Source organism: Hydra viridissima, unplaced genomic scaffold (assembly GCF_058129835.1).
Source record: "Hydra viridissima isolate aposymbiotic clone 2 unplaced genomic scaffold, HvirCarnegie_v1 scaffold_5, whole genome shotgun sequence".
In the NCBI taxonomy this organism is placed as follows: Eukaryota; Metazoa; Cnidaria; class Hydrozoa; order Anthoathecata; family Hydridae; genus Hydra; species Hydra viridissima.
The window spans coordinates 5,658,303-5,678,201 of NW_028324304.1; the positions used below are offsets into that span (position 1 = coordinate 5,658,303).

General features: G+C 28.1%; 3 protein-coding genes and 1 pseudogene across 3 annotated transcripts in view; 1 reads left to right on the top strand and 3 right to left on the bottom strand.

Moving 5' to 3' along the window:
• The window catches only part of LOC149888176 (uncharacterized), a 154,664-nt gene that overhangs the window by 62,799 nt on the left and 71,966 nt on the right, over positions 1-19,899 (bottom strand). The window lies entirely within an intron of this gene.
• On the top strand, positions 288-18,303 carry LOC149888182 (uncharacterized). The gene is made up of 9 exons (XM_090087551.1): positions 288-300; positions 8,679-8,787; positions 8,867-8,929; positions 10,751-10,815; positions 10,961-10,973; positions 13,212-13,458; positions 17,088-17,228; positions 17,781-17,801; positions 18,023-18,303. Exons 6-9 carry the CDS (start codon positions 13,263-13,265, stop codon positions 18,085-18,087), a joined length of 423 nt encoding a protein of 140 aa, XP_089943677.1. The 5' UTR covers positions 288-300; positions 8,679-8,787; positions 8,867-8,929; positions 10,751-10,815; positions 10,961-10,973; positions 13,212-13,262; the 3' UTR covers positions 18,088-18,303.
• On the bottom strand, positions 4,021-6,384 carry LOC149888183 (uncharacterized; annotated as a pseudogene).
• LOC149888184 (uncharacterized) lies at positions 16,218-16,736 on the bottom strand. Its single transcript, XM_090087522.1, has 2 exons — positions 16,621-16,736; positions 16,218-16,484 (listed from the first exon to the last, which is right to left on the bottom strand). The coding sequence occupies exons 1-2, from the start codon at positions 16,696-16,698 to the stop codon at positions 16,218-16,220; spliced, it is 345 nt and encodes a 114-aa protein (XP_089943648.1). The 5' UTR covers positions 16,699-16,736.

The window sequence follows — 19,899 nt, forward strand, 5'->3', positions numbered from 1 at the left end:
CTTGGAACCTGTTCTGCAAAACATATTCAAACTGTACAAATATTGGCATGGCTTTCGTCAGTTGAAGACATAGTTATTGACACTTTCGTCAGTTGAAGACATAGTTATGATCCGGCCTACTGTGCAGTGAATTTTCACTGTATCTATCAAAAACGCTTCGTTAGGCAAAGTGAATTTTCACTGTATTTAGCGAAAAAACGCCCCTTTAGGTACAGTGACTTTTCACGGTATTTAGCAAAAAACGCTTTCCTAATACAGTGAAAATTCACTGTACCTAACACCAAGCACTTCAAACTTCAGGTAGGTAATAACAAGTTTTGTACAATACTTTTATAACTTAAGGTTAAGTTAAAGCTTTTAAATTCTAAGTTAAATCTTATTTAAGTTAATTTAATAATTTATAAAAATTTTACAATTATAAGCCACTTTTTACGAGGAAATGTTTGTTTTACTACAATATTTGTGATATCTTCAGGAAAATATTTTTAGTAAAAATTACCTTTTGAAAAGCTTATTTACTTAATTTTTTAGCATGAGAAATATAGTAAATTTAATAAAAACATAAAAATAAGGATTTCATAATGGATTCAATCAACAAAAACGCCAAAAAATGTCGTCCTTTGTAGTTTTATTTCTGTATATAAATATCACTTTTTTTGATAATCTTTGAAAGCGACAACTTCATTCTATCACACAAAATCTGAAACAATTTTTCATTTACTGTTAGAAAAATATATCTATTTTAATTTTGTAGAAATATTTGTAAGCTTTACAAGTAGACTCACTCTTTGTAGCATATTTCTAAAAAATAAATTCTGCTATAGGTCTTACTTTAATAAAAGTGTTTTTTTTTAATTTACTGTATATAATGAATAGTGAAAAAACTACAGACATTCAGAAAGAGGAGAAGAAGTAATGGTCAAACTACCACATGACAAGACATTGTTATATGAATTGTCTTAACTTTATTCATTTTCTAAAAGCATACCTTTACCTATCTCATTTTTTTCTCTCATGACGTTTTTTGGCAATATAACCAGAAATAGTAACCTTAGCTTCTGTGTTATTGATGCATAAATGATCTTCTAATATTTCTGACTTCTAATAATCTTCAAGATAAGATAAAGAAAACTAAATCCGCTTTATTTTCATTTTCTGGTTGTAAATCTTCATTTCAGAAGTCTGTATTTTCAATTAAAAGTGAACAAGGAAAAATTCTTTTAGCTCTTAAAAGTTCACAAACTTACAAGAAAGTAATCTCTTGTTTCTATAATTGTTGTCTCAATTATACAATTAATGAATTATATATATATATATATATATATATATATATATATATATATATATATATATATATATATATATATATATATATATATATATATATATATATATATATATATATATATATATATATATATATATATATATATATATATATATATATATATATAGACAAACTGTTGACCTATTGACCTTTAGCTCCTCCAAATCTCCTATTACTCTCTTAAAGATTATACTTAAATTATACAATTTTAAGGTATTTCATTTATTGTTCATTGAACATATTATTTTATTTTATTAATATGATATAAAATTTTCATTAAGAAGAGACCATTGTCTGAAACTATTTCTTGAATATTGTTATTAGCTAGTATTACAAAAACTTCTTTTGTAAATTTGTATTGCCTTTTAAATTCTGTATTTTTGAAGACTTCTAATGGATTGGCCCTGTCAATAATAAAACCCAGGTATGTTTCTTCTTCTAAATTAGGCATGTTTCTTTTTCTAAAATATTGCTCATTCCAATTCATATTTAAATTTTTTAAAAAAAGTTTTTTAATATAATATTATTATTGTAACTACTTTTTCTTATAAGTTCTCTTATACTACTTTTGCTCTTATCTCTTCTTTGCATAGCTTAAACTGTTTATTAGTAAATAGAATTTACTTTTATACTATATCACATAAAGATACATGCTTATATAATTGACCTTTTGCCAGATAACTACAACACTATAACTACAGATTGTATTTTGGGATTGCCTTGAAGCAAACAAACTTATTGATTATAAAGATCAAACAAAGAAAAAGTTTATTATTGCATAAGCCTAAATTATTCTTATTTTATTTGTTTGAATATGGTTTTGACTTATCAAGGTGAAAAGTAGATGACTTAAAAACCTAATTATCAACATTATGTTGGTTCAGGGAGTGCATGAAAAGCTCTTTTGGTAGAAAAGGTGATTATGGCAGAAGCTTTAAACCTACCAAGTTACCTAGTGTTAACTGCATCAATGAAATAAATAACAGTCAAAGAAGTAAGTTAGTTGTAGATGATATTCTATATCTTCCATTTCCTGAAGATTTTAAGTCTAACTGGTAAAGTGGAAGTCAATATCTTCCGGATGCGGCTTAAGAAGTCATTAAAGATATGCTGCTAAGTAGAGAGTAATTCCATATGAAATCATCCAAAAAAAAACATTTTTGACACCCTTATGTCCCAGAATTTTTTCATTTTTACCTCACTTGCAGTCCATAATAAAAAAATAACTGCAAAAATTTTAGTTAAAAATGCACATGGGTTCCAGAGATATCGTCAGTTAAAATAATTGTGACTCAGCATTTTAGTGATTATCTGAAGCGAGTACAAAGCAACTTTGACATATAGTATCTTCATAATGGCTTGGGGAAATTTCCTAAAATTTGGTACCCCAATAGATTTTTATTTGCTGAATCCAAAAAGAGCACCCTCAAGACTTGATTGTCTCAGGAAATGCCTCGTTTATCCAATTTTGTTCAAAATTATTGACTTGTAAATTCATGATTTTTGGAGGTAAAATGAAGGCTGTGGCCCAAAATCCAGAATAAAAAGTTTAAGTGCATATCATTATTTTATCTTAGGTCTACTGAAAAAAATTAGATTCATCGATTGTCTCTCTAACACTTGATCCAAATTTGCGTTTAAAAATTGTGTCTTTATAGAAAAATTTAAATTTTGTAACGAAAGCAAATTAAATGTTTTTTAAAACATTTATTTGAATAAAACATCAAACAGTGTTATTTATTGACTAATTTAGGACGTTTATAGTCATAGGCCAAGGGAGGGCCAGGGGGCCTCTGACCAATTTTGCTTTGCCCCCCCCCCTAATCTCCCTGGATTTTTTTTTTTTTTTAAATGCATTAAATGATATAATAATAAATAATTATTAAAATTCAATTTAAAAACATAATTTTTTTTTAGTTTAAGTTTGAGAAATAGTTTTTTTTCATTATTTACCTCTTATTTCAAAGTAAGCACTCAACGTAAGATCTTTTCACGATTTTAAAAATCAGAAACTTTAAAACCAAAAATATTGAAATGTTTTTTAAAACATTTTAACAGTCAATATCTTTATGGTATTATTTAGTAGATTAATACTAATATAGTCATTGACATAATAAGGTGGACAGGGGGATTTATTTAAACCATTCTTAGCCTTTGTGCCAAGGATTTGAAAAAAAGAAAGACAATGTCTAAATGAAAAATAGGTAAATAAAATTACAACAAAATTATTTTAAATGTATTTAATTTTTTTTTTGTAACCAACTGCTTATATTCTTTAAATATAAATCAGATATGTTGTACGTATGACCTGATATTGTTGTGGGTGTAGAAATTTTACATATAACTTCAGAATTGAGCACCCAATACTTGTCATTTCTCATTGGCCAAAAGATGTTTCTACCTGGTCCATGTGGATGCATGAATCTGACTTTTATATCAAGCTCACTTACATCTTCAGCAATCCCTACCCACCAAAATCCGTCATAAAAACATGCAATATAACCCATTTTTTTAATGTTTAATGAAATCTCTTTATTATGTTTGCTTCTTGGAATGATATCAAATATTTCAATACATGTATCATTACTTGTTTTTTTATAACTTATAGTGTTTGAAGTAATTGGAATAAAATGATGATACGCCCTTGTGCCAGGAGCTGTTCTTCCACCTTAATATCTTTTTTCTAATTGTGCTCATGTTTGGTCAATTTCATCTTTAGAAAATAATTTAAAAAAAGTTCAATTTATCTTGGCTTTACAAAAGTAGTACATTAAATTAACATCTAAAGTCTGCCCAGTCGTTATTTGTTTTAGACTTTCTTGGCATACTACTCTTTTAACAGTCCCACAAATACCATCACAAGGGAATTTACCATGACTGGTAGCAAATATACCCATTCAGCGTTCAAATCAAAGTCTTTACTGTGATGACAAAGATTGATAAAGTTTTTAAAATTTTTAAATTCTGCTGCACAACCATCAGAAAAGTATTTCACACTTGATACATCAGGTAGATTTTCTTTGATATATTTAGTTATATCTTCCTGAGTCTTGTAAATAAATCCTGTGTCATGATTAACATCTTCTGAAAGGTAACAAAAAGATTTGTGTTTGAGAACTTTTTTCTCTATAAAATAAAGTACAATTGTAAAAAGTGAACATTGACTTATACTCCAGTGATAACTTTGAACCTCATCCTGAATAACATATTAATAATTTTCAGCAAAATCTCCTAAAATTAAGCATTCGTTTTGGTTAAGATTTTCTTTACAGTTTTTCAAGTGTCTACTTTGTGTTTTTGCAATATATGAATGAGTGGTAAGGTTGTCAATGCTGTCACATAATAAATCATTAAATTCATCTAGTGGCAATGATTGTAATAGTAGTGTTGTGTGATCGGTACTCTGCCATTGCTTGAATGCTACATCTTCTTTGAGCTCATGGTCCATAAACTCCTGTACTAAAAAACTTTTTAATGCTTCAATACCAGGGCATTGGTAACATCGATGTAACATACATTCTGCATTTTCAAGCGAACAAACAATCAATGCCATAAAATCTTTACAACTTTTATTCCACCTAATGGCATCAATGAGAAATTTTGTATTTTGGTGATGTATGCATACACATACATTATGAGTACCTGACGTATTAGTTGTAATACACCATTGAGGTTTAAGAGTACAAAACTTTGACAAACTGACTTTGATGTTAGGGTAGTCTTTTTTAAATGCAACATGTAATTCATTAAGATTGAGTAGCAATAATCTTTTTTGAACATGTTTGTTTTTCCTAACACTTACAAAATCTTTTTTTCCTGGCATCTTTCTCGAAAATTCATCACTTTGATAAAAGTTAATCACTAAATTTACTGTTTCTGGTGAAATTGGTTTCCAGTTTTTTTTTTTGGGCAATGAGAATTCCATGCTCATTTTTAACTTTTCTCACAGTTCGAACAAGATACTCAGACACTTCAAAGTAGCTTGATATCTTTGTATGTGTCCATGATTTTGGTGCGAGTGTTAACATTTGCACCTTATGGTGATAAGAGTCAGTCCCTGAAGTTTTTTTTTTTCATACATTAAAATGTCTAGATCATGGTCATTGTTAATGTTGTTGTTTGAAATGGGGCTTTTTATTTCTGTTGTTAAAGAAGTTTCTTTAATGTTATATGCTAATGAGACCATTTTTGCAACTCTGTCAATAGTTTTCTCAAACTTTTGTTTTGCTGCAGGCAATTTGCTGTTTTGAAAGACCTTTTAATTTGACTGGTGAAATTCCAGGCAATACCATAGTGGTGTCTAACTTAATTTTTTTCTCACTTTTTGATTCCCATTCCTCCTGTGAATTTAAATCTCCATCTGTTTCTACTACTTTTTTTGTAACATTTACTGCAGAATTTCCAACCTGGGGTTACATAAACATTATTTTGTTGCAAAAATTTTGCTAAGTCTAGGGAAATCTTTATATTACCTAAGAAACAAATTTAGTTTTAAGTTTTTAAAATAATTGAAAATATAAAATTTTTTATAAATAATAAAACGTTTTTCTTTTCTTTTAATTTCCATATCAATTCTGTTGTAATTAATGTTAGACTACCTTTTATAGCAATTTTTTTACTTTCCATGTGTGTTCCAAAAGGATTGCAACACTTTGTAATTTTTCTCTCAAAATATTTTCCATAGAATTGCTCATGATAACAACATATAACTCTTATTGAACAATATTTTTCCTTTAAATTTGCTCCCCATAATATTACTTCTTGTTTTTCATAAGGAAGATCTTTGAATTGAACAAAACCTTGTTTTCTAGAAAATCCAGTTTTGTGGCAATGAATGTTAAGACTTTTTCCAACGTCACATTTCTCCATATTAAATATGTTTATTATTTATAATATTACCTGCTAAAAAAATACAAAAATAATAAATTTCACAATCATTCTTTAAAAAAATACAAACAAGGAAAGTACAACTTTTAAAAAGAACAAAACAAAACATTTGCTTGTTTTTGATATAATAAGAGGTAAGCATTCACCGATTTGAATTAAAATAATGAAAAAAAAATTGTTTCTGAAACTTAAACTAAAAAAAATTTTATGTTTTTAAATTGAATTGAAAAAAAAAAAAATCCAGGGAGATTGGTGGGGGGGGGAAAGCAAAATTGGTCAGAGGCTCCCTGGCCCTCCCTTGGCCTATGACACAATTTTTAAACGCAAATTTGGATCAAGTGTTAGAGAGACAATCGATGAATCTAATTTTTTTCAGTAGACCTAAGATAAAATAATGATATGCACTTAAACTTTTTATTCTGGATTTTGGGCCACAGCCTTCATTTTACCTCCAAAAATCATGAATTTACAAGTCAATAATTTTGAACAAAATTGGATAAACGAGGCATTTCCTGAGACAATCAAGTCTTGAGGGTGCTCTTTTTGGATTCAGCAAATAAAAATCTATTGGGGTACCAAATTTTAGGAAATTTCCCCAAGCCCTTTTGAAGATACTATATGTCAAAGTTGCTTTGTACTCGCTTCAGATAATTATTTTAACTGACGATATCTCACAATTATTTTAACTGACGATATCTCTGGAACCCATGTGCATTTTTAACTAAAATTTTCGCAGTTATTATTTTTTTATTATGGACTGCAAGTGAGGTAAAAATAAACAAATGAAGTCAGGTTAGACCATAATAAAACATTTACTGGCTAAAAACAACAATGGGATGTACAAGTTAAAAAGCATCAATAAACTCATGAACCATATGAGATTAGTTCAGTAGTTTTTTATTGACCACATCTTGAAAATGATGATGTTGAACCTGGTCCAAGTAGAACTATTTATAAAACTTGTTCACATTGATGCCACATATTCAGCTGAAGACTGGAGTAGTATGGCTGAAGATATCAACGCACAATGAGTCAGAAAGGTAAAAAAAACTGCTAAATTATATAACCATCAGATATGAACATGTGATACATAAATTCTAGTACTTTTGGTCAGAAAATCTAAATTTGTCATTAGGAATAAATTTTATGCATACCTAAGATGCGCATACATGTTTCAGTGCCATTTATGCACGCAAACAATAATTTAAATAAAAAATTTGCATTCCTCAATCTCAAATACCATATAAAACTGTGTATACAATATATACCACATTTTTAAAATAAATTTTATGTGTATCTTAGGCGCGTGCTACACATGCATACGCTTGTTAGAGTCTTTTACACACACGAACATAGATATAAGCTAAAAAGTTTAGGTTCCTCAAACCAAAACACGCACATATACTATTTAAAATAAAAGATTTGGATTTAAAAAACCAAAATATCGTATTATCTTACTATTCTATAGATAAAACAAAAAAAAGAAATAAGTGTTATTAGCAAAAACAGCTTTATTTTGTTATTACGTCATTAAAAAAGATGAAACATCAGATTTGTGGTTTTTAAAACTAATGCAGTTAATGAAGCTAATATCTTCAGGGGTTGCCTTCTGCTACTTCTAACTTTATCTCAAATTCAACCAGTCAATTCATTTTCAGCTTTAAGATGTTCATCTTCATTTCTTATCAACTCTTTCGTTTCTTTTTTATATTGGAAAAAAAGAGGTCCATAATAATGTGTACTAGAGGGCTTCTTATTCAACCATATTGTTTCCTTCATGATAGTTAATTTAAGTGGAACAATTGTTGTCTGAAAAGGACTTTGCTCGTTAACTTGGGCCTTGCCAATATTGGTATCAGTATATGTTCATTTATACACACTTTGGAGACACCATTAAATCCCCCTTTAAAGTACACCTTCAAACTTTCCCCCACTCTCAGCAAATATTCTCATAGAATTTTAGCAATCAGTAAAAGTTAGTATCCTTGTCAGAGTATGGTTAAACATACTCTGTAGAGGAGTTGAATCAGATATTTCTGTCAGAACTACACCCTCAGGATAACATTTCTGTCTTTCATTCTTAATTTCACAAAGTAAAGGATAAATTTCTGCATTCTGTATTAAGGATAAGTTTCTTATTATTTGATCCTGTTCATTGGAAAGATCACACTGAATTTAAAGCTTAAGGCATCTTCAATCTTCATTTTTGTTGGAAATTTAACCTCTATGCTTTTAATTTTGCCAGAATTTACACCATTTTTATGCAAAAAACAAAATCATTCTTGGTAGGATCTCCAGAGGCTTTTCTTAATGAAGCTATGGCAATGCTTCAGCAGGATGTTCAGCCTACTTGGTAGCCTTAAACAAAATTATATTTAGTATTTAAGTAAGTAAACTACTTTTTGAATTGGTTTGAACTCAATTGATTTATTAATACCTTAGATCTTTTACTTCTCTCACTTAGATCTTCCCAGTCCTTGTTCTTTCTACCTGGACCTGCTGCAACATCTTTTCTGTTAACTGTTTTTTTCTTTATCCAACCAGGTTTGCTCTGTTCCAGAAGTCATGAGAAGGTTCTTGAATATTTCAGCAATTTAGATTTTAATTTACAATTAAATGTTGATAGAGTTTTCTTGAGATTTATCATTTTAGGTTCATCAATACCTTCATGGTCTACACCCTCCAATCTACGAAACTCAAGTAGAAGAACCTCAAGTAAATTATCATGATTAATTTCTAACTCCTGCATAATAGGAGCTAAATGTATTTTCATGATGAATGTTAGCAATGAACTATTATTCGTTATTTTGTATGTAAGGTTTTTTTTCAAACATTTAATTCAGGCAGTAGGCAGTCAGATCATGCAACTTTTGGTTTTTGAGGTTTGAAATTTAGAATGATTTGTTTGAGCATGAGTTTTTGAATGTAGACTTTTGAGTTATGACAAATTACATCTGTAGTGCTAATGTAATGTGAAAAATGTGTGAAAAATAATTAACATGAAATTTTTCAACTGACTTTTTTTAAAAGGTTGTATATTGAATTGGGGCAAGTTCGGGCAACTGATTTTTTTTTTCTGCTTTCGTATATCAATAAGAAAATGTTAAAACTACAATGGAATCTGGTGGAATCTCTTAGTTTTTCAACCAAACTCATGATTTAAGAAATAAAAAAAAATCAATATGGCACACTTTTTTTAAGATCTTAGGAATGCCAATCTAAAATCAATATGCAGTGCCAAAAAAATTGTTTATAGTTATTAAATATCTTAAACATATGCCTTCAAATTAAATTTTGAACTGTTTTTACCCATATCAACCTTGAAAAAGTCACACTAAAGCGAAAATGTTGTGTGTGAGTTTTGCAATAAAAAATAAAATGTCTCAGGTAAAGGTGCAAAAGTTGATGAATCCTTAAAAATTAACCAAAAAGCAATTATTTCCAGTTTCTGTTGGTACTCAATTTATTAGTTCCTAGCAATTGTTTTTTTTGGGGGTTTTTTGTCAGTTTTTTTGGATTCTAACTGACTGTAACAGTGATGCAAGAGTTTTACAGCTTAAAAGAACACGTTTTTATACAGTAGATATTGATTTTTCATTTGCTACAGAATGTCTAAAAACAATTGATGAAAAATTTTTTGTTAAAAGTTAAAAAACAAGTTCTGTTATAAATAAAATTAGCAATGTAACAACAGAGCAGTCAAACTTCTGTATATTGATTTAAATATAGAAATGGTGTTATTACAGCTTCAGTATCCCTTAAGGCAATTCAGAAAGTTATTGAAAAGCAATCAATAAAAAATCAAACATCCTCTTATAATTTATGTGTAAAAATATGTGAATAAACTGAAACTATTTCCAGTAGTTCATTATCATGGGGAAGAAGCAATTAACAATTTGTCAAACGTTATGTTAGAAAAAACAAAAGTTTCCGTAAAAGTTTAAGTTGTAATATAGCAGGCTTAACAATCTGTTTTGATTATCCTTTTCTGGGTGCTGGTCCTGATAGAATTATAAATTGTACTTGTTGTGGATTTAGTTTGTTAGAATGCAAATGTCCTTTTTCAGCAAGAGATAATACCATTTCAGAATACCTTTCAATGGATTCTTGTTTTATAGTAAAAAGTAATGAAAATTTTGCAATCAAACTTAATCATCCTTATTACACCCAAGAAATTTATTTACCAAAAGAATCTCGCACATTTCATATCACTAAGGATCCAATTTTTTTTTCAAAATACCTACCAAAATTAATTATTTTATCAATTTTATGCTTCCATATTTATATGACAAATTTTGTACAAACCACACACACCGACAATAAAGCCATCCAAAGCTTTGTTTTACAAGTTGAAATGGTAGAAAAGCAAAATAAAGCAGCATTAGAATTAAAACAATCAACAGTTAATTACCAAATGCTACCAAAAGACTCATCACCACCATGTAAGAGTAAACTAGAGAAAACTATATATATTTATATAGTAATTAAAAGTTATACATTTTCATGTTTTTTTATTTTTTTAATTTTTTTTTTCAGCTAAATCACTCCCAACAAGGCTGCAAGCAACCAATATTTAAGTTAAGAGTTACAGAGAACAGAAAGTAAATTTAGATTTTATATTACATTACATTTTATATTACATTACATTTACATAATGATGTGATATTATATTACAAAATATCAAGCAAATTCCAAAAAAGAGCACAAAAATAAATCAAAGCATTGGTCCTCTTCTTTTCTTTTTAGTAGGAGACAATTCGTATCCTTTTAAATAAAACTTTTGATGAGGGGATAGTTCAGTTGGCTTCCCGTATTTAAAATAATTTGCACATATTTTTGTATTCTTATTTACAACATACAGCTTTTTTTTTTGGTTATGGGGCTGAATATTTCTCTGTTAATAATCTTACTCCATGTGGCAAAATATATCTCTTGACAAATAAAAAATTTTAATTTGCTGAATCAAAATGTCTTTCAAATATGATCTTTCAAAACATACTTTTCTTTATATTGGTTATATTTTTTTTTTATACTGATGATTGTTGTTACAATTAAAAACTGCACTATGATCACCCTTACCAATTACAAAAAATTATTACAAATAAAAAAGTTGTTGTAAACCAAACAATGTTAACAATGTTCAACTTTTTAAAAAGTATTTAGAAAACAGCAGTAAATTTGTGATTTTAGTTTGCTCCCAGGCAGTTCCAAAATGCAATGCGTAGTCATAATGGTCTTGTTATCTGGCCAAAGGTGAATTAGGAGAAGGTACTTAATGAGATGATAGACAGACTTGTTGAATGGGCATGTTATATGACAGTTATGCATCAAGGCTGTCTTTTATCTTTAATGTATAAGATCCTAACTAGTTATTAGGATTTTATAATGTAAGATTGTTCGACATTTCAAAATATTGATAAACATTTTGAAATGTCAATCAAATATGAGATAACCAGTCCTAGTATTGTTAGGTATGTTACCCTTTAAAGATTTTATATTCTCATATTGGAATCAGTGACATAAATGGTGTAGGTCATCAATTCATAGCTAAACTTTATCATACAAAACTCCACCAACTTTAAAAAGTAGCAAGCATGGAGTTGGAACAAACTGTATCCTTTTCTCCTACTATATTAGGAACTAATCAATAAAACTATTAAGCATCGCATCAATAATGAATTTAATTTTGAAATTTATCCAAATGCATAAGCTAAATGTTTACTCTTCTAAAGTCAACTCAGCACATTCAACTGTGCAATTAATAAACAACGTCATTACAGTCTCACTGAAATAATTGTTTATAAAAAATAAAACAATAATTAAAAGTCTTAACCACTTTTATCAATTTTTTTTTTCAGTTAATCTTTTCTAATATGTGCATTTTAATGTACAAACACATGTAATTGTGCAATTATATCTGCTGAGTCGATTGACGCTTGAACAAGAGCGTTTAAAAATTTAACTCCTTGTCTTTTTTTTTTCGTGTTAATCTGTTTTCATATGTGCAATTTAAGGTACAAAACCAGGTAATGAAAACATAGTTTTTGATTTCTACACTTGGATTTCATAACTAAAACTTTATCCTAAGTGTTGAATACATATCCTAAATGTTCATACTTATCCTAAATGTAATATATGTGTATTTAAATTTTTCGGAGGAAAAGAACTAAATTTGATGAAACAAGGAACTTTAAAACAGAATTAAATGCAACTTAAAAAAAGTTAAGGGGACTTTTATAGACGTTACTGGTTTAATGGTTTAAATAACTGGAATTTAAATAACTGGAAGAAGCTGGAATTTCTAAGAGAAACATCAGACCACTACTAGAGTTCTTATAGTTTCCTTGGAAACATTAGATGCAGAATAGCTTAAAAAAATATCTATCCTTGATAAGACAAAGGTCTACATCGCATTTTTCACATTTCAGTTTTAAAACAAAAAATGATTACTTTTTAATTTTGGTCATCAGCATCTGTCAGGCTAAACAACGCATATGATGCTTTGGACCTCTTTTACTTAAGGCTACCAAAACAATTCTGCAGAATGATCATGTTTTGGCATCAGGTTTTTAACTTCAGATGAAAGCAAATCAGCAACTACAAAATTAAGTTTTACTGAAGGATTTTTTTTTGCTCATTAAAATGCAGTTTGGAAACAAAAAAAAGTTTAATAAACCTTTTATAATTTTTCTTTGAAAATAAACTTCATGTTCCATATTTTTATGAAATTTTCTTTGTGAAATTGGGATACAGTAAATAATGAAGCTTTAAATTTTACAACTTCTTCAAAAAGTGATGCTTAGTAAATAGATTTGCCTTTTTGAATGTAATTTATTTTTACTTTTTATCAGAAAGTTGTAATGCGAGGCTACGGCTCGTGCATGTATTTGAACTTGGCTTTTGAGGTAAATTAGTCTGGCTCTCCCCTTTCCCCCCTGTTCATAATATGATGTATATAAATTTATTTCTTAACTTGTACATATTATGTAATATTTAGATATTAGCACTGCTAGTGTTTTGGATTTTTTTTTCTCCTTCTTTGGGGCAAATGAGCCGATCAAAACCGAGAATTAGGTGTTCTGATGATAGAACAGAGTTCTACAGTGAAGACGAAAATGAGTGGCTAACATGCAACACGTATTGCACTATTCAGACTTTATATGTTTCATGTGAAGAATGTTGTTTTCTTCAACAACTCTCTTCACAGCCAATTCATAGTACCTTTGCGACAACAACAGACAGTCGTAAGTAAAAGTAGACAAATGTGTTTAAATAAAATGTTCGATAAACATTAAGTTTAACAACCTATGTTATCTCATTTATGTAATCACGGGAGTTAGTGTTGAGTTGTTTTAAATCAGTTAGGTTGTTTAATCAGTTGTTTTAAATTATTATTAGGGTTAGGATTAGGACTAGGGTTAAGTTAGGGCTATTTCTCATTGTTTTCCATGTAAGTATAGGTTATTTGTTTCAATTTCGGATGAAAGTTAACACAGTCTATATTCTTGTTAGTTTGAACTGTTTGCAAAAATATCAGTGGAAGTGAAATGCCAAGGAAATATATCTAGTTTCAGTGCTAAGTAGTGTTTTAATTGAACAATGATCAGAGGTGATTTCACCATAAAAATTTGATATTTCACTTGATTATTTTTTTCATTTAAAGCCTATAGTGCTGAGTTAATTTCTGTTGTAACAAAGAACTAGAAATAATTCAGTTTAAATTTGTATCTTCCGATCAAAATTAGTATTTTTAGCATTGTCAAGTTGTTTACTGAGCCACATAAAGTTAAAAGGTTTATTAAAATATAAATTTAGCAAATATTACAACAAGAAATAGTTAAAACTGTCCGTATTCACCCCAAATTCAGAATGCAAAGCTTTTAAGTGGATGAAGTAGGCTTCGTAAAACATGCGCCCTTAAAACCCGCACTAATTTTTTTCGTAAGAATCATTGGTTTGATTTACGGTTGTGGAATCTTTGATTTATGTTTAAACAAATAATAACATTAGAATTTTGATTTTATTACGATAACTGCTAAAAATAAGATTGTCATTGACCTTCATCTCTTGGGGTGTTACACCCAAGGACATTTTAGAAAGACTTGGGATGACTAAATAAACTGTTTATGATATTTTAAGTTGGTTTAAAATGTTTAGTCGCAGAGAGGGGAAAACAGGAAGTGGTAAAATAGAGACTGGAATTCAAGGCTTGTCAGAGCACTCAAAGGCAAATTCAGCGCAATCTAATCTGATCTATGATCGCAATCCTATCCGATTCGAACCGATATGAATGCAATCCTATCCGATCTATCTATTTAGTAATTGTGATCAAGGCCATCGGTTCGCGCATTGAGTAACTTATTTGAAATTCAGAGGAAAATACATGAAATAAGTTAATTTACCGAAAGTAATTTCTTGTTTATTTGTTTTTGCAAGCTATCATTTTAAAAAAATAGTGCGTATTTTAAGGGGGCATGATATATAAACAAGCAAACAATTTACCACATGCACATGTTTATTCACTTAGTGAAGTTGATATATTTATAATTAAATAGATATACAGTTTTATTTACTTAATTTATTTCTATGTTTGTAAATGCTTGTACATTTAGTATATTTTATAAACCTCAAAAGCTACTTTTTATTTGCTTGTTTTTTTATTTTTTCATTTTATCTATTATTTGAAAAAAATCGTTTTAAGATTACCGTTTGCAATTGTATTATTAGAAACGTTGACCAGGGGCCAATGCTATAAACATAAAAAACGAAGTTTTTTCCGTAAAACACGAAGTTTTTACCGTAAAAAGCGAAGAAAAAAAAAATCCATTGCTATAAACATTCAAAAAACTCCGTTTTTAAGATAAAAACTTCGCTATTAAATCCAATGCTATAAACGAACAAGGGAATCGCCTTTTCAGATAAAAAATGCGTTTTTTCGAAAAAAAACTTCAGATAGATTTTTGATCTCAATTTTAGATATTTTCTTCGTGATTTTTGGCGGCCATTGTTGGAACAACGTTAGCGCTTCAAAATCATTGAACATTCTTTGTTTGTGTTTTTATGTAGATATTTTATAGATAAAACTTAAAAGGAATTTGGTAACTTCATAATAAACTAATTACTTAAAATCTGCATTTAATCGATTATGCAGTTCCTTGTTGTGCTTCGTTAACAATGCATGCATGAATTTAAAATTCCATACTTATTTATGAAGGTTTTTGATAGTAATTTTGGTTAAACAAATTTTTCATAGTGTTTGACTAAAGAAAAGTATAAATAGTCGATAAATATGCCATATAATACACAAATACACAACAAAATAATACACAACAAAATAAAATGCTGTCTAAAGAACTTAAAATGTTACTAGCAAGAAAGATTAGAGAAAACAAAGAGGTTCTTCTTGGGAAGCTTAGTATGTTTTAATTAGCAAACTATTTAAATAAAAATATGTATTGCTACATTACATTTTATTTATATGTATATATATATATATATATATATATATATATATATATATATATATATATATATATATATATATTACAAATGTTATAGTATAAGTATGTAATATATAGTATATATTAACATAATATAAGTATGTAATCAATCAATCATATTTCTAAATAAAGATTTTACATTAAAGTTTATATACAAATAGTTATAAACTAATGTAAAGTAAACTACTAACAGTGCTAATGATATATAACAAGGGTAATAATAATGGCAATTTAATCATTCTATTCAAAAACAGCAGAGATATATTACAGTATATAAAATTAACAATGATAACATGATGTAATGTATAGTATATATCAATTTTATATTTATGTAAATATATATATATATATATATATATATATATATATATATATATATATATATATATATATATATATATATATATATATATATATATCTTCCAATAGTTTATATGTAAATATATATATATACTTCCAATAGTTTTATTAACTTAATACACTAACATTGAAAATAGCTTCTCCTACCAACACAATTTATAATACGATAATTTGTGTTGGTAGAGATTCCATGACAGTCTCTGAGAACATGAAAAAAAAACATTTGTGCCAATAAAATGAAGAAATACCATTATTTGGAAAAGTACTGAAATGCTTTTATTTCGCTTAGTGTTATATTGCAAATCATCTTTAAGTCTAGTTTCTAAAAAATCTAATACAGCTCTTGGGACTCGATACTGGTCTCGAAAAACGTTGTCAGAAACATCTTCGTTAAAAAAGCGACCATTAAACTAAAATGATATTGAAAAACAAAACAAAAATATAATTTCTGCGCCTATTTGGTATGATTTCTGATTTTGTTCGATAAAAAATCATTAAAAAATATATATATATATAGTAATTTTAAGTAATGTTTTAAACACCAACCTCTCGAGGCAATCGGTGGCGAAGCTCATTTTCTGCAACTTCGAAATCTAAGTCTTCATCCGAAAAAATTAAATCCATGTTCCTACTTTAATTTTACACAGTTTTTTTAAACACCAAATTCTAGAATGTAAAAGTATTCATAAAAATAGAATAGACAGCACAGCATACTTAATGACTAATAAAATTTATTAAGTAGGCCTACTAAATAAAAATTACAATAAAAATTACTATTATATTACTACTATATATTACGGATAAAAAAAGTTCGTGAATTTTAGTGACGTATACGTTTTACGCTTTATAGCAATGGCCGAAAAAAATACAAACAGCGATAAATTCTTCGAGATTACGAACTTTTTTTCGTACGTGAAAAATTGCGTTTTTACGAAAGATTTTTTTTCTCGAAAAAAACTTCGAATTGTTTATAGCATTGGCCCCAGATTTTTATACATGCATGTATTTTTCAGAAGTCACACGCATATTGGAGATTCCTAGAAAGATAACTGCGTATTATGAATTATGGCTACCAATTGGTGTAATTACAGTTTTGGCAATTGTTGCGATGGTTATACGGCATAAAAGTTCAAAGGAAAAACCAGATAATAAAGGTAAGCGTTGATGTTATTGATATTAAAAAAATATTGTAAAAAATATTCTTGATTATTTTTAGATACGGCTTCCTTTGAAACTTCTATGAATTGTTACAACAAGTTTGTGTATTTCAAAACTTAATATAGAAAATAGTTTAACGTTTTCTGTAATTTTTAAGTTTTCTATTTCATTTTTCGTTTCAAAAGTGTTCAGTGCTTGAACATCTTCAATAATGAGTGTAATTTTGATTTGATGAAGTCTTATAGAAAAACATTAAAAAAAACAACAAATTTTCAAACTTCGCCTTTTAAACAATTGCACTTTAAATATTTTATTTTGTTAAAAAGTCTTTTTTTCTTAATTACAAAAATTCATTTGTTTCATGACAATATGTTTTTTAATGGTTAATATTATTTTTTCGCTCATAATCTTTTTTAACTTTAAAGACTTTAGAATATTTGTTGAGCGAGAAAAAATGTTGCATTTTATTATTTTTATTTTTTTATTTTTATCATTTTATTATTTTTATCATTTTTTATTGTTAAGTTGATTGCGCTTTTCTTATTTAGGTGTTCCTGATGCCAACACACGTGAGTAATTTTTTCTTATATTTTCTTGGACATTTTAAAAACTAGCCTTTTTTTAAATTTACTCTTCATAGCTATTGAAAGCTTCTTCATCATGGCACTATCTTAAAGAAATGTTTTTTTTTACTGACAATTTATTTCTTATTGGGAATTGAACACTTTTCCTCTTAAAAAGTTACATGTAAGTCGATGAATTTGACGTTTCATAACTGTGTTTTATTTAGCGAAAGAGATAATCATTGCGCAAGGAAAGAAATTTCAAATTTTTAACGACGTTCGTTTCCTATAACATTTTTCTAATTACTTGGTTTTTTATATATTCTTACGTATTATATTTATTATATTAAAATGGTGTAATATTTTTATAATGTTGTATCATAACGAATAACGCTATTTTATTTTCCATGAAGAATTCTGCTGTTACTTTTAGTTAAACCAAAACTCTTATTTTCTAACTGTGTATGATGCAGATGTAAATATTTCTATTAAAAGTCCTGTTGCTTTATTTTTCAGTAGCTTATTGATTATTAAAGCTTCACTAATTATAATACTCTAAGAAAAAATATAAACAAGCTTTATACCAATAATGCACAAAGTTACTCTATAATAATAATGACACAATGATGCCCCAGACTTTTCTTGTTTTATTCTACAGTATAGACGATAGGGAGCTATGGATTTTCGAAAAACCTCTGCAGTTATGAAAAACCCCTCATTGAATAAAGGAAAAAGGAGAAAAAGGACTTGTTTTTCTATAAAAGAAAAAAAAGATGAGGTCGATTTCCTGAATAAACGAAAAAGAAGGGAGGACGAAGTTTTTAGGAAAGTTTTTAAAAAGAGTTTGTAGAGAAAAAGAGTTTTTATGATTGAAGAATTTTTGAATAAACAAGGAGTTTTACAACTGATCGAAGAAGAAAAAGAAATTGTCGATAAAACAGATGAAGTAAAGAACTAAAGTCAGAAAAAAAATTATATGGCCGGGGTGGTACAAACATTTTTGAATTTTGACCATTTTAATTGGTAACCATGACAACTAATAAAAGTATTTTTTATTTTTTTAAATGTTATTACCTAGTTCTTTCTCAGAATATAGTTGGTTTTTTGTTAAAAGAGTTAATTAAAAATTTTTTGAGGGTTCTTATACTTTAAAACTAGTCCACATTTTTGGAACTGTGAAATATGGGGTTGGCAATGGCTTAGGTGTGCTTTTCAGAATTTTTTGGATCAGGACCATTCAATTGCAAAGAAGATATAATGGAGAAATAAGTATAATTCAATCATGGAGAATCAGATGTCACCATCTGTAGATGAAAATATGGTGGACGTTCCAACAGAACAATTATCTAAAACACACATCAAGACTCAGTAAATCATGGTTTGCTGTAAATAAAATTCCCATTATACCATGGCCTTCGCAATCTCCTAACTTACTTCCTGCTGAGAATTTATGGAAACAAAGTAACGATAATGTACGCCATATTCTAACTAAATCAATATTTTTTTCGTATAGAAATCAAAATACATGTGTTGTACTATGTTTTCAAAAATTTCAATGTGTTATCTTTGTTTTAATGCATTGTGTAGGTATTTGTCCATTATACTTTCTATGCGTATGACGTATACATATATCTAATATTTGATGTGTTTTGTTGCTTAGAATCGAATACAAGTTATTTTATATCTAATGGATTTTTTAAGCCATGGTGACAGAAGGGGAGGGGGAGAGTGACAGTAGTAAAAAAGAGATTTTTCAATACTCAGGCGGTAAAAAACCAAAAAACGATCCTTCCAGATATTTTTTGTGACGTTTATTGTACTTAAGTCTGCTAAAACTTAGCAAAAAGTTTGAAAAAATTTCAATAGTTTGCCCAAAGCCAAGTCAATAAAATATTTTTCTGGACTTCTTATTTTTTCATTATAAATCTTATTTTTTGTTGTTGTTCCGGTCGATCATTATTTCAATAACCCTCATCAATAAAATCATATTGTACAAATACAAGAAAAGACACAGCAAGCTTGCTGTAAGCAATTTTGGTAAACTTGACGGTTGTCGATCAGAAATTTTGGCGTTTATCATATGGTTTTAGGCAGCTAATATTCA